Here is a 22,451-nt window from a genome sequence, read left to right as displayed (position 1 = left end):
GACCAGAACATTCCCTCCCTGGATGTCTTCTCTGCAGCCTACTGATCAAACTTGTCTGGGTCCTGCTCTTCCAGTGGGTACAGCAAAAACCTTGGGAACTCATGGTCAGTGTTAGAATCAGAAATGGAACAGACACCAACCCCAACACCAGCACATGGTGTGTGTGTGTGTCCCAGTGAAGGACACAATAATTTCTGCTGCCCCTTGAATTTCTCTGCCATGTGGACTCCCAGCATTACCATTCCAGAAACTTTTAAAATCGTTGAGTTCCTAAATGTGCAACTCCCAAACAAGTCAAGAGGATTCTTGTTGCACGTTCATAGGGCCAACATAATTTTCTCAGCTTGGGCTTGATCACCCCATAGTTGTAACATCTGGGGAAGACAGGAAGGGCCTTTGTAGTCAAATAATTACCAGATTTTGTAGAATTTTATGATTGACTTCAGGCATTTTAATAAAATTTAAAAAGAACATTTTCAAATCTAGTTTAAATCAAGGAATTGGCTTACCTAATCATAAAAATTAGAATTAATACTGGGAAAAAAGCTTAAGTTGGTGAGACATATAGTTTGCATTATATAAAAATGATTTTGCATTTAGTAACTGTGCTCTCATCACAGCTGTTCTCTTAAAAATTACATTTTTAGCTTAAATTTATTTACCTATGGTGTATGTCCAGCACCCAGTGAGATATATTTTTGACTTATTTTATCTTTTTTGGGTTCTTTCATTAAAATGTTTCTCCAGTTACAATTAGATGTGTGTGAAAACAATTCTGACCTGAAGCAGTATGAACTTTTCCCCGTGAGAAGCTGAATTTGTGGAGGAAAGAATTGCTATTGTTAATGAAAACCTGCTTTCCATTCTCTAAAATTGCAAAATTTGATGAAAATAGCCTTGGAAACACCCCTAAAAATTGTTTAGTGGAAACTGCCAAAACAGCAATGTGCTTTCCTTTGAAATTCCTAATAAACTGGACCAATGAGCAAGTTGAGGGGTTTATACTGTGCAGAACAATTTCTGGCTAATTCTTCCTCTGTCCCTTTTCCAGTTGGAAAAATGTGGTTTGGCATTGGTAAAGAGGTTTATTGGGGAATGCTGGATGTCCAAGGATGTCTGCTCATCCAACCAATTTATTTAAGTTGGTCCAGAATCAGAGTTCTGCATCTGAAATGGCCAAATTTACAGAATGTGTTCATTTGTAGTGTTTTCCCAGGTGAACACAAAGCCTTCAGCTGTTGTGTTTTCACATCCAAGCCGGGCCTTTCACTACACTGTGAGAAATTCCACTGTGGTAGTCAGAGCTGCCACTGCAGCCTTTGCAGGAACGAATCTTAGAGTCACAGAATGTCCTGAGCTGGGAGGGACCCCCAGGATGAGGCAGCCCAGCCCCTGGCCCTGCACAGACACCCCCAGAACCCCACCCTGAGCATCCCTGGCAGCGCTGTCCTGGAGCTCCTGGAGCTCTGGCAGCCTCGGGGCCGTGCCCGTTCCCTGGGCAGTGCCAGCACCCTCTGGGGAAGAGCCTACCCTAAAACCCCTCTGACAGAGCTCCAGCCATCCCCTGGCTCCTGTCCCTGTCACAGAGATCAGAGCTGGTCCTCAGGAGGAGCTGCAGCCTGATGAAAGGTCTGAGCTCAGTCTCCTCTTTCCCACTCTGACCAAGCCAGGTGTCCTCAGTGTCCTGTCCCTCATTTGGGTTTCCTTCCAGACCCTTCACCCTCTTTGTATCCTTAGAACATGCCAGAAGTCCAGATATAGCTCAAACATTAAACAGAAATGCAAACTTGACTATGAAACAGAATCACAGGTTTGGGTTGAAAGGGACCTTAAAGCCAAATCAGTCCCACCCTCTGCCATGGCAGGGACACCTTCCACTGTCCCAGGCTGCTCCAAGCCCCATCCACCCTGGCCTGAGGCACTGCCAGGGATCCAGGGGCAGCCACAGCTGCTCTGGGCACCCTGTGCCAGGGCCTGCACAAGAATGTACAAGAATATTTAGGGTCCAGCTGCCACAGCCCTGTGGATTTCCTGAGGGAATGGCTGAATTCAAGCATCCCAAGGAGTAAATTACACACAGATGCACCTGTGCCTGTCTCATTATCCCATTATTTCTGTGCCTCTGCAGCAGTGGAACGGGAGGGACACAGCCCTGATGGTGACTCGGGTGGTGAACCACCGGCGTTTCTCAGCCACGGTCAGCGTGGCCGACACGTCGCAGCGCAGCATCAGCAAGTACCGCTGTGTGATCCGCTCCGACGGCGGCTCCGGCGTCTCCAACTACGCCGAGCTCATCGTCAAAGGTAACAAACTGCACACTCTGCCACAGCAGAGCTGCCTGTAAAACTGCCATTCTTCCATTCATGTTAAAATAGGAAACAAAGGTAAAAGTGACGTGAGTTTATGTCGGTATCTTGAACATTTGAATTTAAACTTTGGGCTCTTTGTAAACTCCTGTAGTAAAATATGGTGGCTGTGGAGATTTTTAATGTAGTCAGCTGAAACAGTTTGGCTGTCAGTCAGCTTCACCTGCTTTCCTTTCCAAAATTTTATCAGGCAAAATTAATCTTGTGGTGGAGCAGTGCATGTCAGGAGAGACTGTTCAGGGCTGCTGGCAGTAAATGCTGGGATTGATTCTGCTGACGCCCTGAAGTCCAGAGTGGAATCATCAGTAGTTCTGGATTTAAGCCATGTTAATTACTGTGATTCAAGAGCCTGACATGTGCAAGGTGTGTCTTAATCTCACCTTCACAGGCAAGTGGTGAAGTGCTATCCCCTGTGCTGGGTTCTCATTTATTTATTTTTTAAACTTACCTTGAGCTGAGCCACAGGAGTGCTCACTGACTCTTAGGTGGTGAGTTCAGAAGGTGGCTGAGTTGTTCCTGAGGTCCTGTGTGTTTGGGGTGAGAGGAATTTGAAGTCTGGGTGTGCTGACAGGGTATAATTTACTGCTCTAAATGGAGGGTATGAAAATGGAGGGCAGCTGTAGAAATGAGATCAAGCTGTCCACTGTGCTGTCAACTGACTTGGTCCTTTGGTGATCAGATGCCTTTGTTATGCCTTGGATTGTTGTGTGGGGCAGATGTTTAGATGACATAGATCATGAGGAGAATGCTTGTGCTGGATGCCAAGTGCTTTTAATTCCCACCCTGTGTTCTTGTATCTTGTTCAAATCTGGAGGAATTCAGGATTTAAAGGGAATTGAGCTGCCAGGAGTGGCACACCTAGGACTGTACCACAGCTAAACAAAGGCAAGGCAACCTCCCAGAGCAAGCAGGTATCAGAGCATTCCAGGCTCAGTTAGGTGCCTGGAACTTCATGGTTGTTGATACAAGCAGGGGAAAAAAACAGAAGAAGAAATTAAAACCATGAATGGCTGGATGTCCAGCAGGAAAGATGCTGATGGCTTCAATTGCTGGATTGCTCAGCAATGCACCTCCCTGGAAGAAGCTTTAAGAGGATGATATTGTTGTGGAAGGTCCCTTCCTGCTCCTCCTCCTGATTAGGATGCAGGTGAGATTAAGTGGCTCATTTGAGGTCAGATTGGTGCCACCCTGTGACACACGTGACTGGGACTTCCAAGCAGCCCAACCAACTTTAGTGTGAATAATAGCAAATTTGTAATGCTTGTGCACAGGCAGAAATGAAAGCAAATTGGAATTGTTCAATTCTGAAGAGATGATTATTGAATTGTAATAATGTATTTGAGTATACATTCAATTAGCCTGTAATTGAGGTTTTCCTCAATTGATAATCCTGCTCCTAAACCTGCTAAATCTCTGCTTCTCATGTGCTTTCTCTTGAGCAGAGCAACATAAAAGCACAGGGTGTTTCCTCAACAAAGATGAAGATTTAAAAGCGTGTCTATGTAATCTTTTTAATTGAAATATTTGTTTGCTTTTCTATGCATAAAAAGTTTTATTGGAGTATTTAGAACAGAAAGTAGTTTACATTTCTCAATACTGAATGAAAAAGTTTGGTAGGTATCAAAATAGAGACTTTACTTTGAAATGTGCATACTCCTAAACCCTAAATTGGACAGTAAATACCTGTTTCAGCAAATGGAGTGATCAGTGAAATTAAACACACACTGTCTTGCTTGTCTGTGGGCACCTTCACCAAGAGCAATGTATTATTGAAAAGAAATTACTGGCAGTCTTATACAAAAGAATATAACAGTATTAGTTTCAAATTATTCCAGTATGTTTAGTGGCAGGAGATACATTTGTAATAGTGTGAAAACGCTGTTCTCTAGTCAGCTATTTGCTGTACGTGCTAATGCTTCTCTGCCTCCTGCCTTGTATAAATGACAATACATTTATTCTTCTCTTTGCACTCTCCAATCATAATGGGCCACAAAAACCTATCATTTCCATCTGCACCTCTGCCATCCTTTGGTGCTCCAGTGGAAATAGCTCTTCTCTATTTCTTCTGTCTCACTGGTGCACATATAGTAATTTAATACAATTTTGTACAGGGCAGTTTAAAAAAAACCCCAGAGATTCTGTGTCTCGCTACACTGCTCACACCTGAATGGAACTTTTCTTGCCTGTAATTTTCTTTTAAGTAAAAGCTGTGTGGCAGTTACTCATATTCTGAGCAAAATGTAGGCCTTGCTTGTGTAAAGATTGTTTAAAATACTGTGGAAATTGGTTAGGATTTATCATTCAAGGTCTGTATTAATGCTGGTGTCCTTTCAGGACATTTGTCACATGAGGTTGGGCTATGGATAACATTTTAAACTGTATGGGGGTGTATGCAAGACTGTTTGCAGTTGTTTGTTTTCTTTTTCCTTGATCCCTTTCAGGTATTCTGGATGCTCAAATTAATTACTCAATATGATGGGAATCCATGCAGAGCTGATAAAGAGGGACTATTACAGCATCTATAATCTATTTTTATGAGCCAGTTTTTCTGAGCTTTCCACTCTCCAGAAGCCTCTCAAAGCTACCTATTGCTACCTCAACATTCTTTTAAGGCTCCTGGTGTTTTCTTAGGGTTTGTTCTGCTCCTACAGGTGTAGGAGGAGCCTGTTGAGCCTCAGCACAGTCTCTCTGCAGACCTCCAAGGGGATGTTCTTGTTCTCTTCAGTTTTGTCTCGGTTGATTTTCAAAGTGTTTGGTTGAAAAAATAACCTGTCTCTTACCTCAGAGGCTTTCTGTCATCGCTGTGATATTTGGGACAGCTTGCTTTTTCTTTTATCAGGCTTTTATCAGTCACATGAGGAGCTGATGCCTTGAGTGACACCAGAGGGAGAGGTGGGTTCCTTGTCAGAGTTATTTACCGTTCTCTCTCTAGGTCTTTTCTGGTGTGATGCTCGTCACTGTAATTCCACCATCTGTTTATTAACTCACCAGGTACACACTGAAATCTTCTTGAGTGATTGAGTCTCTTCCTAAAAACAGGCAATGGAATTTATAAAAAAAAAAACAAACCCCAAACCACAAAACAAAGAAAAACAACATAGACACAAGCACTAAACAGTGAACTGACTCAAAAAAAGCCAGTCACATTGTTGGAATTGAGATACTTGTGTGTGAAAAACATGATAAATAATTACCTATTTAAATAAATCCTTGTATGGAAGCTTCTCCAGCATGAAGCATGCTGTGAAAATTTCAGATTTACAATTCTAAGACAGACTCATCAAGGAAAAGCTCTACAGGTATTTTGGCTGTCTCAGTATTTATAACTGGATCTGAATCCAGAATACTTTCAGTTAATTATTCAGCAGTAGGAAGTCCTACTAGGAGAAAGAATTTTCTGGAGCTTGAAAGTCATAAAAATGAAACCACCTTTGTTCCTCAGCTGAGCCGGATCTTGGGCTGGAGCTGGTTCTAGAAATGTCGTATCAGGCTCTCCATTGGTTTCCTTGTAAACAAGAAGTTCAGTGTGGGTATGAAAGAATGTGATTCATATGTGTGTAACATACTCTGCAATGTGTTCTGGGATGAAAAGATAGTTGTCTTCTGTGTAATCATAGAGAAGACTCACCAACTCCAAAGTTTTTAATCTCTATAGAGCTGTTATGGAAAGATGTGATGAATATGAAAAAGATCCTTTAAATATTTTCTGTATTGCTTTGTTTGTGTTTGGTTTTGTTCTTTTTTTTTTTATATTTTCATGCCTGATACACAGTTCTATACCCTGAGATATCCATGCCAAATGTGCTCATTAAAATGGACATAACATCTTTGCCATTGTGGGGTAATGTAACCTCTGCTGGTGACACTCAAGTCCCCATACTTCACCTGGGAGATGGGGTATGAAAAGCTGATATGAAAAGTAGGTCCTGTATTGCACTTGTTTTCTTTTGCCATCAGGGTGGCTGGAAGACGATGTCCCTCTGTCCCTTAGAACTCTTTGGGAGACAAGCTCAGCTGTGGCACATCTGTTTTAGATTTTGCTGATAAACAGAAACAACACATTTTTTCCATGTGCATTAATAAGTAGCTGGCAGGTGTGTGTGACAGCCAAAGCACAACCTGGCCATGACCGACCCAACTGGAGCAGCCCTTGGAGAACAAGGAGCGACCGATCCCCAGCTCGGAACGTGATTGGTCGGATTCAAACCCAACCAGGGCAGCCCAGCCAATCACAGCAATGCTCCCGTGCCATTGGCCAGTGAGCTGGGCGGGGCTAAGGCTGCGGCCAATGGCGTGAGAGAGCGGGAAATTCAAACCCTGTGTGAGGGAGCGCCCGGCGCTGAGCTCGGGCTGTGGCTGCGAGAGCTGGGCCTGTGTGGGGCCCATTCTGAGCTCGGCCTGTGCGGGGCCTGCTCTGAGCTCGGGCTCTGTGGGGCCTGCTCTGAGCTCGGCCTGTGGCTGTGAGAGCTGAGCTTGTGCTGGGCCTGCTCTGAGCTCGGGCTGTGGCTGTGAGAGCTGGGCCTGTGCTGGGCCCGCTCTGAGCTCGGCCTGTGGCTGTGAGAGCTCGGCCTGTGCGGGGCCTGCTCTGAGCTTGGGCTGTGGCTGTGAGAGCTGGGCCTGTGCTGGGCCCATTCTGAGCTCGGGCTGTGGCTGTGAGAGCTGGGGCTGTGCAGGGCCCGCTCTGAGCTCGGGCTGTGGCTGTGAGAGCTGGGCCTGTGCGGGGCCCGCTCTGAGCTCGGCCTGTGCTGGGCCCGCTCTGAGCTCGGGCTGTGGCTGTGAGAGCTGGGGCTGTGGCTGCAAGAGCTGGGCCTGTGTGGGGCCTGCTCTGAGCTCGGGCTGTGCGGGGCCCGCTCTGAGCTTGGCCTGTGCGGGGCACGCTCCTGGCTGCACCCACTGCAGTTAGGAAGATTCCTGTCTGAATTTATCAGGCTCATCCAGATCACAGAGGTTTCTGGGCACGTTTGGATTCATCTGCCTGAGCTCTGCATGTTAATCGAGGCTCTCAAAGTTATCAGTGAGCGGGAGTCAGTCCCTGGCTGGTGCTCCCAGCAGTGTCTGGACACTGATAATAAGGGCTCCCTTGGGCTGCCTGCTCTCTCTTTGCCTGTTTTCTCCCAGTTTACATCAGTTCAGTCAGTGCTCAGAAGGTCCATGAGCAGTGCTGTGAGAAGCCGAGTACGGATTTGATAAAAATGTAATGATGCAGCTCCTCTGAGCACTACACCAGCACAGTGGGAAGTGCGCCCAGACTGTTTATGAGGGTTGTGCTGCCTGTGAAATATCTGAATGAGGGACAATGGCTCTGTCATTAATAGTGTGTCTGGGAAAGCCACTTCTTCCTTTATTTCTTTGCAGTCACAGTGGTGTAGGGAATGTAACAATCCCTTCGTGGGTGTTGGCTGGTAATTACCTGAACTTGTCACTGCTCTGATTCAGTGGAATTCAGTAGCAGTTGCTTTAACTCCATTTTAATCATGGGGTGGGTGTATGGTAAGAAAAGGGGAGGCAAAGAGATTACAAATACTCACCAAGAGCTGTAACTCCAATTTCTCTGCTTTCCATCCAACTTAATGTCTGTGAAGCCAGTGAAGGAGATGGAAGACAAAGCTGTTGTATTGTGGATTTTCAGTCGTATGAAACATGAGTCCTCTCAAAAGGAAATATTTCCCTCTCCTTATGTTTAACTTCCAAAACAGAGCTGGGAAATAAAGCCATTTCCTTGAGAAATGATAAATGTGCAGTGTATATAAAAGATCCAGTTTTCAGCTTTGCATCCAGTGCCACACAGACTTGCAGTAATGGTCCAGAATTCCTGGCTTGTTTATATTCATAAACAGGGTGTAAAGAAACATATTCAGGAGGAATACAAAGCTACAAGACAAGTTCATAGACTAATGGTGTATTCTCAATTCAGTCTATATTTTTCCCAACTTTTTTTTGTTTCTCTCTTCCTGTGTAAGATGAGCAGGGAGTGCTGGTTTAAACTTGACCTTGTTTCTAACAGCCTGGGAAATCATAATAGCTCTTCTATCACACCATGGAGTGTTTTGACTACATAGATGATAGACATGCAAACCTTTTAGTTTCTAGTTAGAATTTAGAATTTCTAGTTAGAATTATTAAGGAGGTTTAAGGCAACTGCATAGAAATGAAAGCAGGACTGTTGATGCTCAGAAAAGAACATAAAATACCAAGAACACATCCAAATGCCTTTGTTAGCTGGAAGTATTCTTGCAGTGAATGACCACCAGATATGTGCCAATATCAAACAAGCCTGGCAGTTTTTCATTCTTTGTTTCTTTTTAACATACACATTTCCATGCAAGTTGATTGTTAATGATGGTCATGTGACATTAAAATTCAAAATTGCACTTTTTTTTTTGCTTATGACTGAGCTTAAAGACTAAGCATGAAAGATGGGTCACATCATTGTTAACTCTGTTCTGCTCATCCTTCCTCTGCCTGCTTAATTGTACAAAGTTATTAATGAGCTTCTCCTGAAAAAGCTGTTCTTAATTTATCCGCCCTGTGGTTACAATGCTGTTAACTGCATTCCATTTAAGAAAACTCCCTTGAAGTGTCATCTGTCACCATTTGTGGATGTTGGTGAAGATTCTGGTATGGTTCAGGTAGATTTGGGTACTTGTGGGATATAATTCTTGAGCATGAGTTATTATCTCAGTAGGGCAGGGATACCCCTTTCACATCAAAATATATTTCTTTTGCAAAGAAAAAAACACAAAACAACCCGCTAAAAAAGTAATGTTTTACTTGATGTGAAATGCAAGTTAAGATGCACCAGATTTCTTAGTAAGAATGGATGATAGTTAATATGAGAGTCTTTAATAATAAACCTGCAAAAAAAGGGGTTTATTTGCAATACAGTGAGACCTTTAGATCCCATCTGTGTGAGAGAAACCAATTAATTTCCAAAGAAAAGAGAAAACTGTTTCTGTTGATGCAAATACCTAAAGCAGTGTGGTTACTGGAACTTTTAAAAATTTTGCAGCACCAGATGCTCAAGAAGCTCAGATGTTGATCTCTTCCAGACATGCAGTAATTCCTGCAAGGCTTTCTGCAGAAGTCTTACATCTGTTGTAGGACACTGAACTAAAAAGTTGAACATACCTGTGGAAGGGAAACTTCTGCCCTGAGCCAGGTGCTGATGAATTCCCCAGCTCTCTTTGTCCTGATTTGAGCTTTCATTTTTTGCTGGCAGCATCCTGTGAGTGTGCACAGTTGGGTTTCTTAGGATGTGTGAAACATGTGCCCAGAGTTTATTGGTTTTAAACAAACTGCAAGGAAAGATAGAGAACAGTTTAAATTACTTGTTGCTTCTTTACACTGTCCTGACTTATTGAACTTAGCTTTCTTTTGCTTTGTACACCTTGGATTGTGGTGAGGTCTAACCCTTCCTTAAACAATCTCTTCTTGTGAGTGTTCAGCCATCAGAGATTCCAGGTCTGGGTGCCACACACACTGTTCTCTCCCCTTTCAATGCACCACTACAGATTCTGCAAGGTTAAACTCCTCTGCTGGCTTAAAGACTGGCATTTATAAGCTGAGCCTCTAATCCTAAAGTAAGAAAAGGTTGAAAGTTCATGAGGAAAAAAATGCTGGGAGCTCTGTACACCTGAATGATGGGGCTAAGGATACTGGCATTAAGGCAGCTCCAGAATCTTCTTAGCTTCCAATCTGGGAGATGGCAGAAGGGTTTTGAAGTCTGTGAGTGGTGCTGAATGGAGACCATTGCAGGAGTTTGTGTCAGGAATTCAGGGGAATGGGATTTTTAATGTTTGCATAGCATTTAGCTCTGAATGCTGGAGCTGAGCTGATTTGCTTTCTGAGCCAGTGTAACTGAACTCCAGGGAGCAGCTGATGGTGGTGATATTTGCATTTGTCCTATCTGAATGAAGAGATTGAAGAGCCTGTTGCAGTGTTAAGGAAAGAATGATCACTTTGAAGTTAGTTCACTATTCAACACTGAGGTTGTGAGACAAGGAAACAGCCAAAACTGCAGTTTGGAGTGGAGATTTTGCAGCCCTCCTTTTCCATCTCTACCAACTGAAGAATGCTTCATTTTTCAAAGCAAATAATTTCCCAGCATCTATTCTAGCTGCAAGCTGATGTAGTGCTCTTCTCATAGAATCTCCCCCTCCAACCTGTTGCACTGTTTTCCAGCTTTGCTCTGATGTGATGATTTTCTGCCATGGTAAATACCTCCTCTGGTACTGGGAGACTGTTTCAGGTCACACCCTCCCCATCACCCCTGTCCAGCTGTGACTTTTAAAGATGCTTTAGATCTTAGACCAGAAACCTGCTGAGCAGCAGGGTAATGGTTACAGCAAGCCCTGCAAGTATTTTATTAATTGCTCTAGGAGTTTGAGAAGAAAAACCCATACTATGATGTTTCCTGGCTCCCAGAAGTCCTCACTGCCTGCTGTGTGAAGCTGTTCACCTTTAAGGTGAACAGGAAACATTTAAAACTAAAAGATAAGATATTTAGATTAGATAGTGGGATAAAATGCTTTACTCAGAGTATGCTGAGGCCCTGGCATAGGGTGCCCAGAGCAGCTGTGGCTGCCCCTGCATCCCTGGCAGTGTCGAAGGCCAGGCTGGACAGGGCTTGGAGCAGCCTGGGACAGTGGAAGATGTCCCTGCCCAGGGCAGGGGATTGGAATTAAATGATCTTTAAGGTCCCTTCCAACCTAAACCCTTCTGTGATTATGCTCTGCTCTGGTGCCAAGATACACAAAACCCCTGTCTAAAGAAATTATTCCAATCCTCTTTTTCCTTTTTTTTTTCTAACCAGGTTTCTCTCCAATGCATCTCTTGCCTCTTTCTCTCTTTCTCAGCAGGAAACTTTCCATCAGGGCTTGTTTGCATGTGAGGAAGATGCAAATAGCTGCAAGACTTGGGCACCGTTTGGATCCCATAAATCAGACTTTGCATACGCTTTACTGTCCTATTTATTACCCTGAAGCTACTACTGACTTACATGACAGACTACAACTTACAAACTGTTTGTTCCCTCAGCAGGGTACAGACACAAATTAAAATGGAAGAGATGCTTCTGTAATTTTCTCTTTTCTTTCCTTTATAGTACAGCAAAACCTTCTTTTGCTGCTGCTGCTCATGACTTTTTGGCTGACCCTTGTAAACACTGCTGTCCATATCCTGCTGCCTTTTGATCAGCAATGTGGTATTACAGATTGCTCTTTATTTCCTGTGATTTTGAGCTTGAAACTCTAAATATAACAACTTCTGTGCTTGCTCTTACATTGTTTTTTCCCACCTCCCTTTTACTTAACCTTACCTGTGCTCTACTAGAGGAGCCTTGCAGAAAATTTGCTTTTTACTTGTGTGATGCTTCGAGGATGACCCAGTGTGGCAGTTTCATTTTGAAATTAGGCAGAAACTCTAATTTTGTGTAGTGGTTTTGGTTCACTAATTTGAGATTCTTCAGCTAATGCAGTAATTTATGTGGTGAGTTTAGTGTTGGTCAAATTGCCAGTGCACTCACTAGAATTATTTATTCATTGTCTGCTGTAAAATAGGATTAGAAGGAAGGCAAAGCAGGCTCAAGCTTTAAAGGGTATAAAGAAAACCTTTATTAACTGAAATAAATAATAAGAATTAGAATAATTAGAATTCAGTCAGTTTATTGCTTCTAGAATAGTCTTTCTTCAGTTCATTTAGGGAGGAGTCTCTCTTGACATGCTATGAAGACTCCTCTACAAGCAAACAGTTTTCTTGTGGCTTCAGTGTCACAGTGAACAGTGTCAGCCACCCAGGAGAATGGAAATCTGATCACTGTGTAAAAGTCTCTCCCCTCCCCTTACAGCTTTCCCCCACAGCTGTTTTTGAGGGCTCACTCTTTGGCTAATGGGGCACACTTTTAAGGATGAGCTGTTCAGAGGCAAAGGTTTTCTTCATTTGTCTCTAAAATAATCTCAGGGAACAGAGACCCTGGGGGCAAATGGTCTTCATCGCTCTTCTCTCTCTCCATTCAAACTTCTCATGGGATCACAGCTACTTCAACATTGCTTGTTCAGGATGCCTCTGCTCATGTCTACAATTTGAACATTCCACCAGGATTCCTTAAGTCTGTTGCATTAATTTCTCTTACAGGATTTAAAATGGAGTAATTAGGAAACACACATTTTCTGTCTCCAGAACTGAACTTTTTCCCCACATGCATGGTCCTCTCAAAGCCTGTCCAGTGGGATTTGATTCAGCATTAGTTGACACTGCATTTAGTCAAGGAGACTAAGGAAAATCATTCTGGTATTGAATTATCCTCAGATTCACCACAGCATCTTTATATCTCATCTTTATGGAATCACAGTACTGTTATAGTCTTTAGAGTGGGATTATTAGTGTTTCCTGAGCAAAAGGGAATTTAACAGCCTTTATTAGAGCTGTGACAGTTTCAGTAGGGACTAGACTATTCTCTCTTCCAGGATTTACTTTCAACAGAGAATTTTCTGTGTGGCTCAGCCCCAGCTGTAGCAGCTCTACACTCATAAGGAAGTTTTATTGTTTTTCATATATCTCACCTCAATTACAGCTGTCTGACAGGAAGAAAAAAATGTTTAATCTCATTTGACCTTTTGTAAAATGCAGGCCACAGAATTCACAAGTCATTCTTGCATCACGAGCACTACTGTATAAATAAAGCAGAAGAGTCTTCAAAAAGGATTGTGATTGAAAGGTTTTAAATTATAGAAAATCTCACCAGCCTTAGATAAGCTCTTTAAATACTTAATTATCTTCCCTGTGTAGCATCTATACCTTATTTGAGTGAGATGTTTCCAGCTTTTGCAGCTAACACATCTTAAGCCTTTCTTCTAAATATAATCAATCTTGAAGTATTGAATGGGAACTCGTATTGACCACAATCTTGGCTTTGTTTGGTTAATTTATGTGTCTTAAGTGTCTTTGCAAGGTCCCTTGTTCTGCTGAAGAACTGTTGTCAGTTCTGGGGAAAATATATTGATCTGGACTCTCAGGTATATTTGTGATGTATTTTGTTTCCACAATTAATACATTTCCTTACCAGGTTTGTTCTCTTTCTTGCTGAGGAACAGGGAAACCTTTAAGCACGTGGATTTTATTAATATTTCTTTCCTCAATTCTAACACAAACCTCTTCAGCAGAGACAAGGAAAGGCACTATAAACATGTCCTACATGGTTAAGGAAAAGCACTTGTTCCACAAGCAATGTTTTATGTGACAGGAGATCATTGCCTACATGGGGAACTTCTGCATCAAACAGTAACAAATAATACATTAATTATTGAGAAAGCATCAAATAATACATGAATTGTAACAAATACATGGAAGTAATAAATAATACATGAATTATTGAGAAAGTATCCTGGAGACCTCACAAATAACTAATGCAGACTTGATGGAAGTCACTGGTTTTCAGTTCAGGTGTGGCTAAATTTAACATTATTTTTAATCAAACAGCCTTTTGGTGTCAATCCCAGAAAGAAATCCCTTGAGCCCAGCCCAGAAGGGATTTCTGTGCCACAGAAAAGCTTTCATAGCTGGGACATGCAGGATTTTTGTGTGGGCTGCATGTCTCTAACCCTGCCTGCACACCATGAGGGCTGAACGTGTTGCACAGCACCAAAATGTGTTCCCTGGCATGTTAAATTGGGGTATTTCGAGGGAATATGGGGACTCCTGCTCCACCTGCTGCCCCAAGCCTTTGGATCTGTCCATGAGTGCCTTGGGAATCCTGTGCTGTTTTATGAACGCTGAACTGTCCAGCAAAAATGTGAGCAGAAGGATGAAGTGATATTGTGTGTGACCTTGTTGTTCTGAGAGCTGGGAACTCCAGCCCTGTCACCTTTGTGCTCAGTTCCACAGCAAGTGCTGTGGAGTTCAGGAATTCATCCACCAGGTAAAATTCCCAGATTTGTAGTGGGATTGTAGCAAAAAAATAATTCAGAATTCCTTCTGTTTCTTTTCATATTTATGTCTTTTAACTCTGACAAGAATAAAGCAGAAAAAGTATTTTGAGATCTGGCAGCCAGACTGTGAGCTGAGCTGGCACTTTGGCCATTATACATTTTCTTTTGGGGTAAATGAGTCTCAGATTTTGTTTGGTGCTGCCTCTCCCACCCTTTTCTTTTTTCCAGGAATAATGAATGGTAGTTTCAATCCTCCCCAGTTTCTTGCAGGCTCTGGAATGCTTTTTGTGAAATAACCAGCACCTATCGCCCATCACTGCAGCTCTCAGGGTGTTCTGAACAGCACACTGTGCAGCATATTGGAATTTCTAGCATTTATTACTGCCTCAAAAAGCATTTTGTGAAAAAAGAAAGAACTGATCTTTTGGTGTAATACTGTGGAGTCTCTCTGAGGGAGCAATCTAAATCAAGAGGTATGTTCAAGGCTGAGTTTTAAACTGGAAATAAACAGAAGTACAGCCCAGGAGAGGGAAAGCTGGAAGGAGTGTTGTGGTCTGCAGGGTATTGTGAAACTCTCTGTATCATCAAAACCTGAAATAAAAAGAGAAGTATTGAGTGGTAAAGAAAGATTCACCTGGTTTTCCTATGAGTTCACTGGTTATCAGGCACTTCTGGTGTGTTTGCCTGCTATATCTGGGACATTAGATTGCTAGAGCTGGTAGTACTGCTATTGGTGACTTTTTATGGGTGACTTTTTATGGGGGATTTTTGAAGCAAATCCTGAAGTTTGCTTCATCCCTGTTGTTTTTTATGTGGGCAGGGGGAGGGAGGGCTCCCAGCCAGAGTTATCCCTTCTGGTTAATATCTTGGGTTTTTGTTTGGTTTGGTTGGGCTTTTTTACAACCAAAATTTCCTGATGCTTAGCAAAGGCTCTGGTTTTATCATTTAAATTTTGTTTTTGTTGCTTACATCTCAATAGGTTGCCAGTCTTAGCTGCGAGTTTGATTTTTTTTTTCCTGTCAAGTTTGCCTTGATCTTTTTGGATAAGTGAACCTGCAACCTGACCTGAAATGTGAGGGCTTTTTCTGTGGCTCAGTGCTTGAGGCAGAGCCTCGCTGGTTGTTCCAGCTAGGAGATAATGAAATGGAGTGAAACCAGGAGGGGGGAAGAGCTGAACAGATGTATTTACTTGGAAAATACAACTTAGTGCTCACTATCCCAGCTGGCATATGAATAGACATATGTAAACCACAGAGTGTCTGTGACCTCTAAGCACATGCAAAACACCCCAGAATATTTTTACACAATATTTTTTAGGATTTGTTTAACTCTCTAAAGGCTAAGCAACTTCAGAGCCATCTTTAGTCTTGTGGCAGCTGTACTTACTTTAGGAACCTGCATTTTACTGCTGGGATTTTTGGGGTGGGGGATGTCATAGAGGTTTAGCAGAGTTGTATTTCTGCTTCAAAAGCAGGAATCAGGAATGAGCAGCACAGATGGATCAGATTTATCTAAGGCATCAGCAAGAAAAAGTAAATTATATAAATGTGTTTCAGCAATGGTCTTGCTACTTAACTGAGCATGGCTTCCACGATGATGCTGCCAGGAACTACAGGAAAATAAACTTTCTAAACAAACCCTGAGCTGAATAGCACATGAGAGCATGAAGAAACAGCCCCCTGAAGTTCATACTGTGCAGCTGGGAGGTGTTCTAATGCAAGCTATTTCAAGTGGCTGTGTACAGTAAATTAGCAGCCTCCTGTATTTACTGCACTCAGTGCTATGTACTGTACTGCCTGCTTGAAAAGCTGTAAAAAAGGGAGGCTTCTGCCTTGGGTAAAACCATTATAGGTATTTGTGTCAGCTCTGAGATTTTTATAGGCACCTGTTCCTTGTCTTTCTCATTAGCTGCTCTCCAGGGCAGCAATTGGAGTGACAGCTATAACGTTATCCACTCACAGACACCTCTGCCCACATCCAAATGTTTTGCTGCAGGTGAGGTGATAATTTTCCTTGCATCAATCAAACTTCTGTCAGTAAGATCAGACAAATGGCCCTCTGGTTCCTGCAGCATGTATTTATCCTGTTTTCAATCTGAGCAGGAGAAAACACAGTAGGTAATTCTGGTAGAAAGGAATGGGGGAAATTACTAATAATTGGTCAGTAAGACACTTGCATTGATAGGGTTATCCCACTATCCAGTAGTGGGAGTTTATTTGCAGTTCCAGCAGTGAGTCCTTGTATGGGGGCTGCACTAGTGATGCATGTGGCTTTTTATGTGTTTCTGTGGAAAGCAGAAGAGGAAAGGCAGTTTATTTCAAAATGTAATGTTAATATTGTATGTAAAATATGTATATTTTAAAATCTGTTTCTTCATTAGCTTACAGTCTTTACCATGTGCTTTCTCTTTCTCCTGTGTCTATTGACCAAACCAATGTTCCAGGTGCTTGTGTCACAAACTGAGAGCAAAAAGAAGTTCAGCTTGTTGGATATGTGAGATACTGTGTTTGTATCCTTGGGGAGAAATGGGTCAACTTTTATGATCAAACTATGAAGTGACAAAATGAATTCAAGTAACACAAACCAAAACAAACCCCAGCACTATATCAGAACAAAGCACAGAGGCATCAGTGTGGCACAACTTTGATTACATCCCCCTGTTCTTCTTGTCCCATTGACCCCTGCAGACACCACCAAGTTTTGCTTATCCTAGAAGTTCCTTTTAGGAGAAAAAGCCATTTATACTTGATAGACCTGGACTGTGTTTGTAGGGATTGGCCCCTGGAGCCTTGTGCTGATAAAGTGAGCTCTTCCTTTCTGTTTTCTCCCAGGCATTACCTCATGATTATTCAAACAAGGCTTGTCATAGTTGGAGGTAAAACCATGGAATATTATGGTTAGAAAAGCCCCCCAGGGACATCAAGCTCTGCCTGTGCCCAATCCCCACCGTGTCACCCACCTCAGAGCACTGAGTGCCACATCCAGGCTCTTTGAACACCTCCAGGGAGGGTCTTCAGGGCTCCTGAAAGGAAAAAGTCCTTTTGTGTGCACAGCAGAGAATCAAACTGGGTGTTGGATAATATCCAATAATACCAGTAATAGTGGGTATTTGCTGAATTTTATAAATAGATGGAGACTGGAGACAGCCAAAAGGCAGCAATTATGGTAGTGATTGCAGTTCTCCACATAAACAGAAATTTGCTTGTTCGTTGGCAATATGAGACATTCACCTGCCAGAGATGAGTGCTCAGAGCTGAGCAGAGCCGACTGTCCTTGGAGGACTCCAGACACCTGCTTTTCTTTGTCTGCAAAAGTGACTGAGGACTTGCTTTCTGAGGCTACTAAAACGAATGCTCAAAATAGCAGTACTTGATACCACTCCATGTGATCATTTCTGATTATTTCTAGAGTGGCTGTAAAGTTTACCCTATGGCAGGTAAACTTTAAATGACAGTGTGTTTAGGGCAGTGGCTGTAGTTACCCAGGAGGACAAGCACAGGGAGATCCTGCCATGCTCTCCATCATGTGTGAGAGCAAACCTGTATTTGTTAACTTTTGTGAAGAACTGAGCCCAGGGGACTTAATGTGATATTTAACTAAATGGCTGTGATTGAGGCCCTGAGGCCAATGGCATAAAATGTGACAGCATGTTAGAATCCCTTACCTAAAATGATACCTCAAACAATTTACATGTTAAATGAGTTGTCTGATACCTTGGTAGGGTCTGCAGGCTGCTTTCTATTACAGGTGTTGTTATGTTCCTGTTTGGAAAAATCCTTTGGGGAGGGAAAAAAAAAAAAAAGAAAAGCATTCAGCAAAACCCTGCTGGATTCCATTTTCAGGAAAATCAAAAAATACAAACTTAATTAGAGGAATAAAATGATGAAGGATGTGGAGTGGTAAATCTTACCTAACATCAATATTCAGGAAGCAAACAAAATTTTGTGGGATGTACACGACTGTGCTGGTCAAATATCTGTGTGATCCCAGCAGGTCCCAGTGCAGCAAGTACACACGTGGAGGATATGTTTGAATATGTGGCTCAGACACCCCTTACCCTGTGATAACAGGAAAATTCACTTTTTCATTTAATTTTCTGTGGTTCATTTCACTGAGGGTTGTTTTGGGATGAAACTTTAATGAATGTCAGAGGACTTGGTTGGACTTCTCAAATTTAGTTGCTGATGGTCAACTTCTACCATCTGCAGGAGTGGTGGCCATTCCTGTTTCTGTGCAGGGCTGGCTCTGCTCTTAAATCCACCCTTTCTTGCATTCTTTTGCCCATCCACCAAAGCAGAACTTCCCACCCTACATATCTTCCTGTCCTTTCTCTGCTTTGTTTCCCAGTTCTTCCTCCTTCACTGTGCTTTGATGCTGTTCCTCTATCCTGACCAGAAAATAGGTTTCTAATTCAGGGATAAAAGGATGAGACTTGGAGCTGAGAGTCCTTGATGTCCTTAGGGAGGAATTACTGTGTCTGGAGCTTTGTGCAGTCATATGATTAACTGTGTGAGGGAAGAATAAGTTCCTCTCCTCTGGCACAACTTGTGCAAAAATAAGCCATTATATCTTTACCTGAATCCCAGAGTTTCTGTGGAGTGGGTGACCCAAAAGGAGGAATTTTTTGGATGAATATTGAAGTCTCTGTATCATCAAAACCATGGGCCCAAAGTGCTGGGCTGGATAGGAGGTTTGAATTCTGGTTTTCCAAGTAAAGGACAGGCAGATGATTAGCACAGTGCCAGGGATATCTGGAGGAGACATCAGTTATAACCAATTAGTGCTTCACTTATCAGTAGAAAAAAGTGATTTCAAATGTAATTAGTAAACAAAAGCCTTTCATGTTCTTTAAAGACCACCTCAGGGAGTGCTGGTTTTGGACAGGCTAAAGCCAGTTCGTGTTTCATATCAACATTTGGAACATTGCAACAAAGTTTATTTTAGTGCAAGACCCTTTACTATTCAGTGGTTAAAGAGAAACTTGTTGAAAAGAGATTTTTCTTTGTGGATTTGTGGTGCAAAAGAACCCACAGTAAACACCACTGCCATCTGTTCCAAAGAAGAAATGTTGGGCTATGAATGTCCTTGCAAAAGCTGAAAAGCTTTTTAGTAGCTAAAAATGTGTAATTTTAGAATTTTTGTTTGATTTTTCATCGATTTGATTGCTTTGAACCAGATGGGTTTTCATGAAGAGCCTTCACCACATCATGTGTATGATGCTTTGAGAAAATACATGGCTAGCAAATTTGGAGCTGATGATGAGGAAGTTTGAAGATGCAGTGTCTCTCAATTTTCTTGGCACTTTAGCAAGGATGCAAACCTGCTGTATCACCTGTCACAAAGAGCTTGTTTGGCCAGACAGTTTTTCTATGTGTAATGCTCATTTTTGCATCTGTCCACTCCCTTCCCTGTGTATTCAGCAGGAAAGTAAACGAACTTTCATTCCAAAATTTTTATTTTCCCCCAGGGAACGGGCATGGCCCTGAGGCTGCCAGAGCTCCAGGAGCTCCAGGACAGCGCTGCCAGGGATGCTCAGGATGGGATTTTCAGCAGGGCCAGGAGCTGGATGATCCCTGTGGGTCTGTTCCAGCTCAGGACATTCCATGATTCCATGATGATTTTTCTCTCTGAGGGAGTATTCCTCACTAAGATTTGCCACATGAATGGAGCAAAAGCTGTGTATAGACCAGAACAAGTAAAACTTCTGCATGGGTTGGAAACTGCAGATATAATCAGGAATGCTTTTATGTATCTGGAAACAGTGTGTTCCTCTAAAAGCTTGCTAATGTTATTTTTAAAAGGGAACATAAATATCTGACTCACTCTCCCATACGTCTGCTGTTCTTCTATAGAAAATGCCTTTGCTAACAATACTTTCATGTGGCTTGTCTTTTTAATGACTAAATAAGGATTTCTGAATAACAACCATCAAGCAAATTAGTAGAGATCATAAACATCTATTTTATTTATCCTGATAGAATATGCTGTGATTCCCCTCTCTGATTCAACCCTTTCTTTTATTGGTAGCAGTGTTCTGAGGAGGCTGTGCTTGCAGATCTGCCTGACCTCTAATCTTCTCTCCCAGACTGACATGTCACACTCCTTTGGGGAAGGATTTGAGTTCTCATTCTGTGTGGTGGATTAAGTCTGTCCTTAGCACCTTCCAGGAATTTTCTGAGTGAACCTTAAGTATTCTGTCAAGAGCTGTAGTTCCTGTCAGGTGCTATATTTGGACTCCCAGCTCTCCCAGTAGCAGGGTTCAGCACTTGTTTGTATTTGTGGTGCACCTCCAGGCATTGCTGCTCTGAGCAGCACCCCTGGGCTCTCCCAAAGCCTTGGGCCAGGTGTGTTCCCCATTGTTCCCTCTGCATTTCATCTCATCTGGCTCTCTGATCCTACTCCTTTATTTCTTTCTTGTCACCAGTTGTCTCCTGAAGTCTGTTCCTGTTTTTCTTGAACCTCCTCCTTCTTGTTAGTGTGAAGAGCTTGTTTGTGGGTGGTGCTGAGTTCCCAGTGGTTTTACTAAGAATTTAATAATAATTCATGCTTGGAGTCTGATGAGGTTGCAAATACCTACACCTTTTATTTTTAAGCACTATATGTGCCGTTATTTAACATGCAAGAAATAATGAAATTTTGGGTACTCTGTTGCTGTTAATTTTACCTCAGCATTGTTTTCTGTATTAATAAGGACTGCACCTGGCCATGGAATAGTTTTCCTGTCTTATCCCAAATGCAGGACAATTAGTGATCTCTGCTAGCTGCTGGCTTGGAACCACACATGGTTATATTCACAAGCCATCACTGCTGCTCTAATCTATCCAGTTCACAGGCAAATAAAATATGCCATCTTTCAGGATTGAATTACAGAATGGAAATGAAAGAAAAAAAAGATTAGTAAAAAAAGTAATGTCTGAAAGAGTAGCCTTATTCTTCAGGGAGAAAATGAAATACCTGCTGACAGCTCTTACCTTAATGATGTTCTTGCTTCTGTCAAAACATCAGATGCCCCATCATTTTCACTGGCATTTGCAAGACTTTTAAGAGATGCAGAGGAAAGAGTTTTGATGGGTGGTTTGTTTTTTTTTTTCCAGTTGGAATCCCTTTCCATAGCCATTGTTCTTTGTGAAAAGAGTGTTATTTGTTTTTCCATCTGTCCTCTCTCAAGTCGATCAGAGGAAATAAAGGGTAGATAAGGTATAAAATAGACCCAGGACACAAGTTTCTCTTCTGTAATGTAATTAATGGTGGGAATTGCTGCTGCACAATATCACTGCAATGGATGCAAAAAGAGATATTTGTAACATGGGCAAGCTGGCAATGGGAAGTGGGATACTCTGCCAAAACCAACCACTCTGGTGTGTTTGTATTTACAAGGGACTGCAATTCCCTCTGTTCACAGTGCAATGTCTTCAAAGACAACCTTGGAGATGAAATTTCAGCAAAGTTTCTCTCTCTTCTACGGAATCATCACCTAAATAGGAGGTGTGGTTGTATCTGTCTCTGAGGGTGCCACCAACTGCTCAGTTCTGGGGCAGGACACCCCAGTGGGTACTGACCCCTGAGAGCTGGTGATTTATAGAGCCTGCTGCTGGTGGAAGGATGGCAGACACACATTAGTGACCAGTTTTACTTTTTATTTTCTTCAGCAAACACTGTGACATGCTGTTTTTTTTCTTTTTTGTCTGTACCTACTCACATGACAGAGAGATGATAAGCCCAAATCATGGAGCCTGGGCAGTGAGGAGGAGGGAGGGATTCCCTGTGCAATTCCCTTTATCCACAGTCACTGTCAGTCCCTGGCTGGGACTGACAGGCAGGGAGGTGTGGGAAGGGTAACAGGGAATCCACTGCAGTTGGACAGCACTTTCTCTTCTGCAAAGCATGTTCAGCACTAAGCTGCCTCTCCCAAAGCTGAATCAGTTTGTTCTTTACCTCAAGTATTCTGCTATTGATCTCATCTCCTCCCTCACTGTTCTCATGTCAGAGTTCAGGAATCAGAAACATTTAAAATTGATGTGCCATTGAAAGCAGATCCATTCCAGCTGACACACAGTGGGTTCTACCTCTGATTTTGATTCATACCCTAGCGTGTGCTGCTTCCCACAGCTAGGATTGCTTCTTTAATTATTTGTCTCTCAGGATTTTCCTGAATCTATTC

At 42.5% G+C, this 22,451-nt stretch overlaps 1 protein-coding gene across 9 annotated transcripts in view; it reads left to right on the top strand.

The window, feature by feature from the left end:
• PTPRT (protein tyrosine phosphatase receptor type T) overlaps positions 1 to 22,451 on the top strand; it is a 450,791-nt gene that overhangs the window by 176,352 nt on the left and 251,988 nt on the right. For all 9 annotated transcript variants that reach the window (XM_033075163.2, XM_033075164.2, XM_033075167.2 and 6 more), the window contains exon 6: positions 2,129 to 2,303. In XM_033075163.2, coding sequence (XP_032931054.1) covers positions 2,129 to 2,303 — 175 coding nt within the window. The remainder of the gene's footprint in view (positions 1 to 2,128; positions 2,304 to 22,451) is intronic.

This window comes from Catharus ustulatus, chromosome 17, assembly GCF_009819885.2.
Source record: "Catharus ustulatus isolate bCatUst1 chromosome 17, bCatUst1.pri.v2, whole genome shotgun sequence".
Taxonomy (NCBI): Eukaryota; Metazoa; Chordata; class Aves; order Passeriformes; family Turdidae; genus Catharus; species Catharus ustulatus.
Note: the sequence above shows the minus strand (reverse complement) of the source record. Positions and strands in the feature narration are given on the sequence as shown.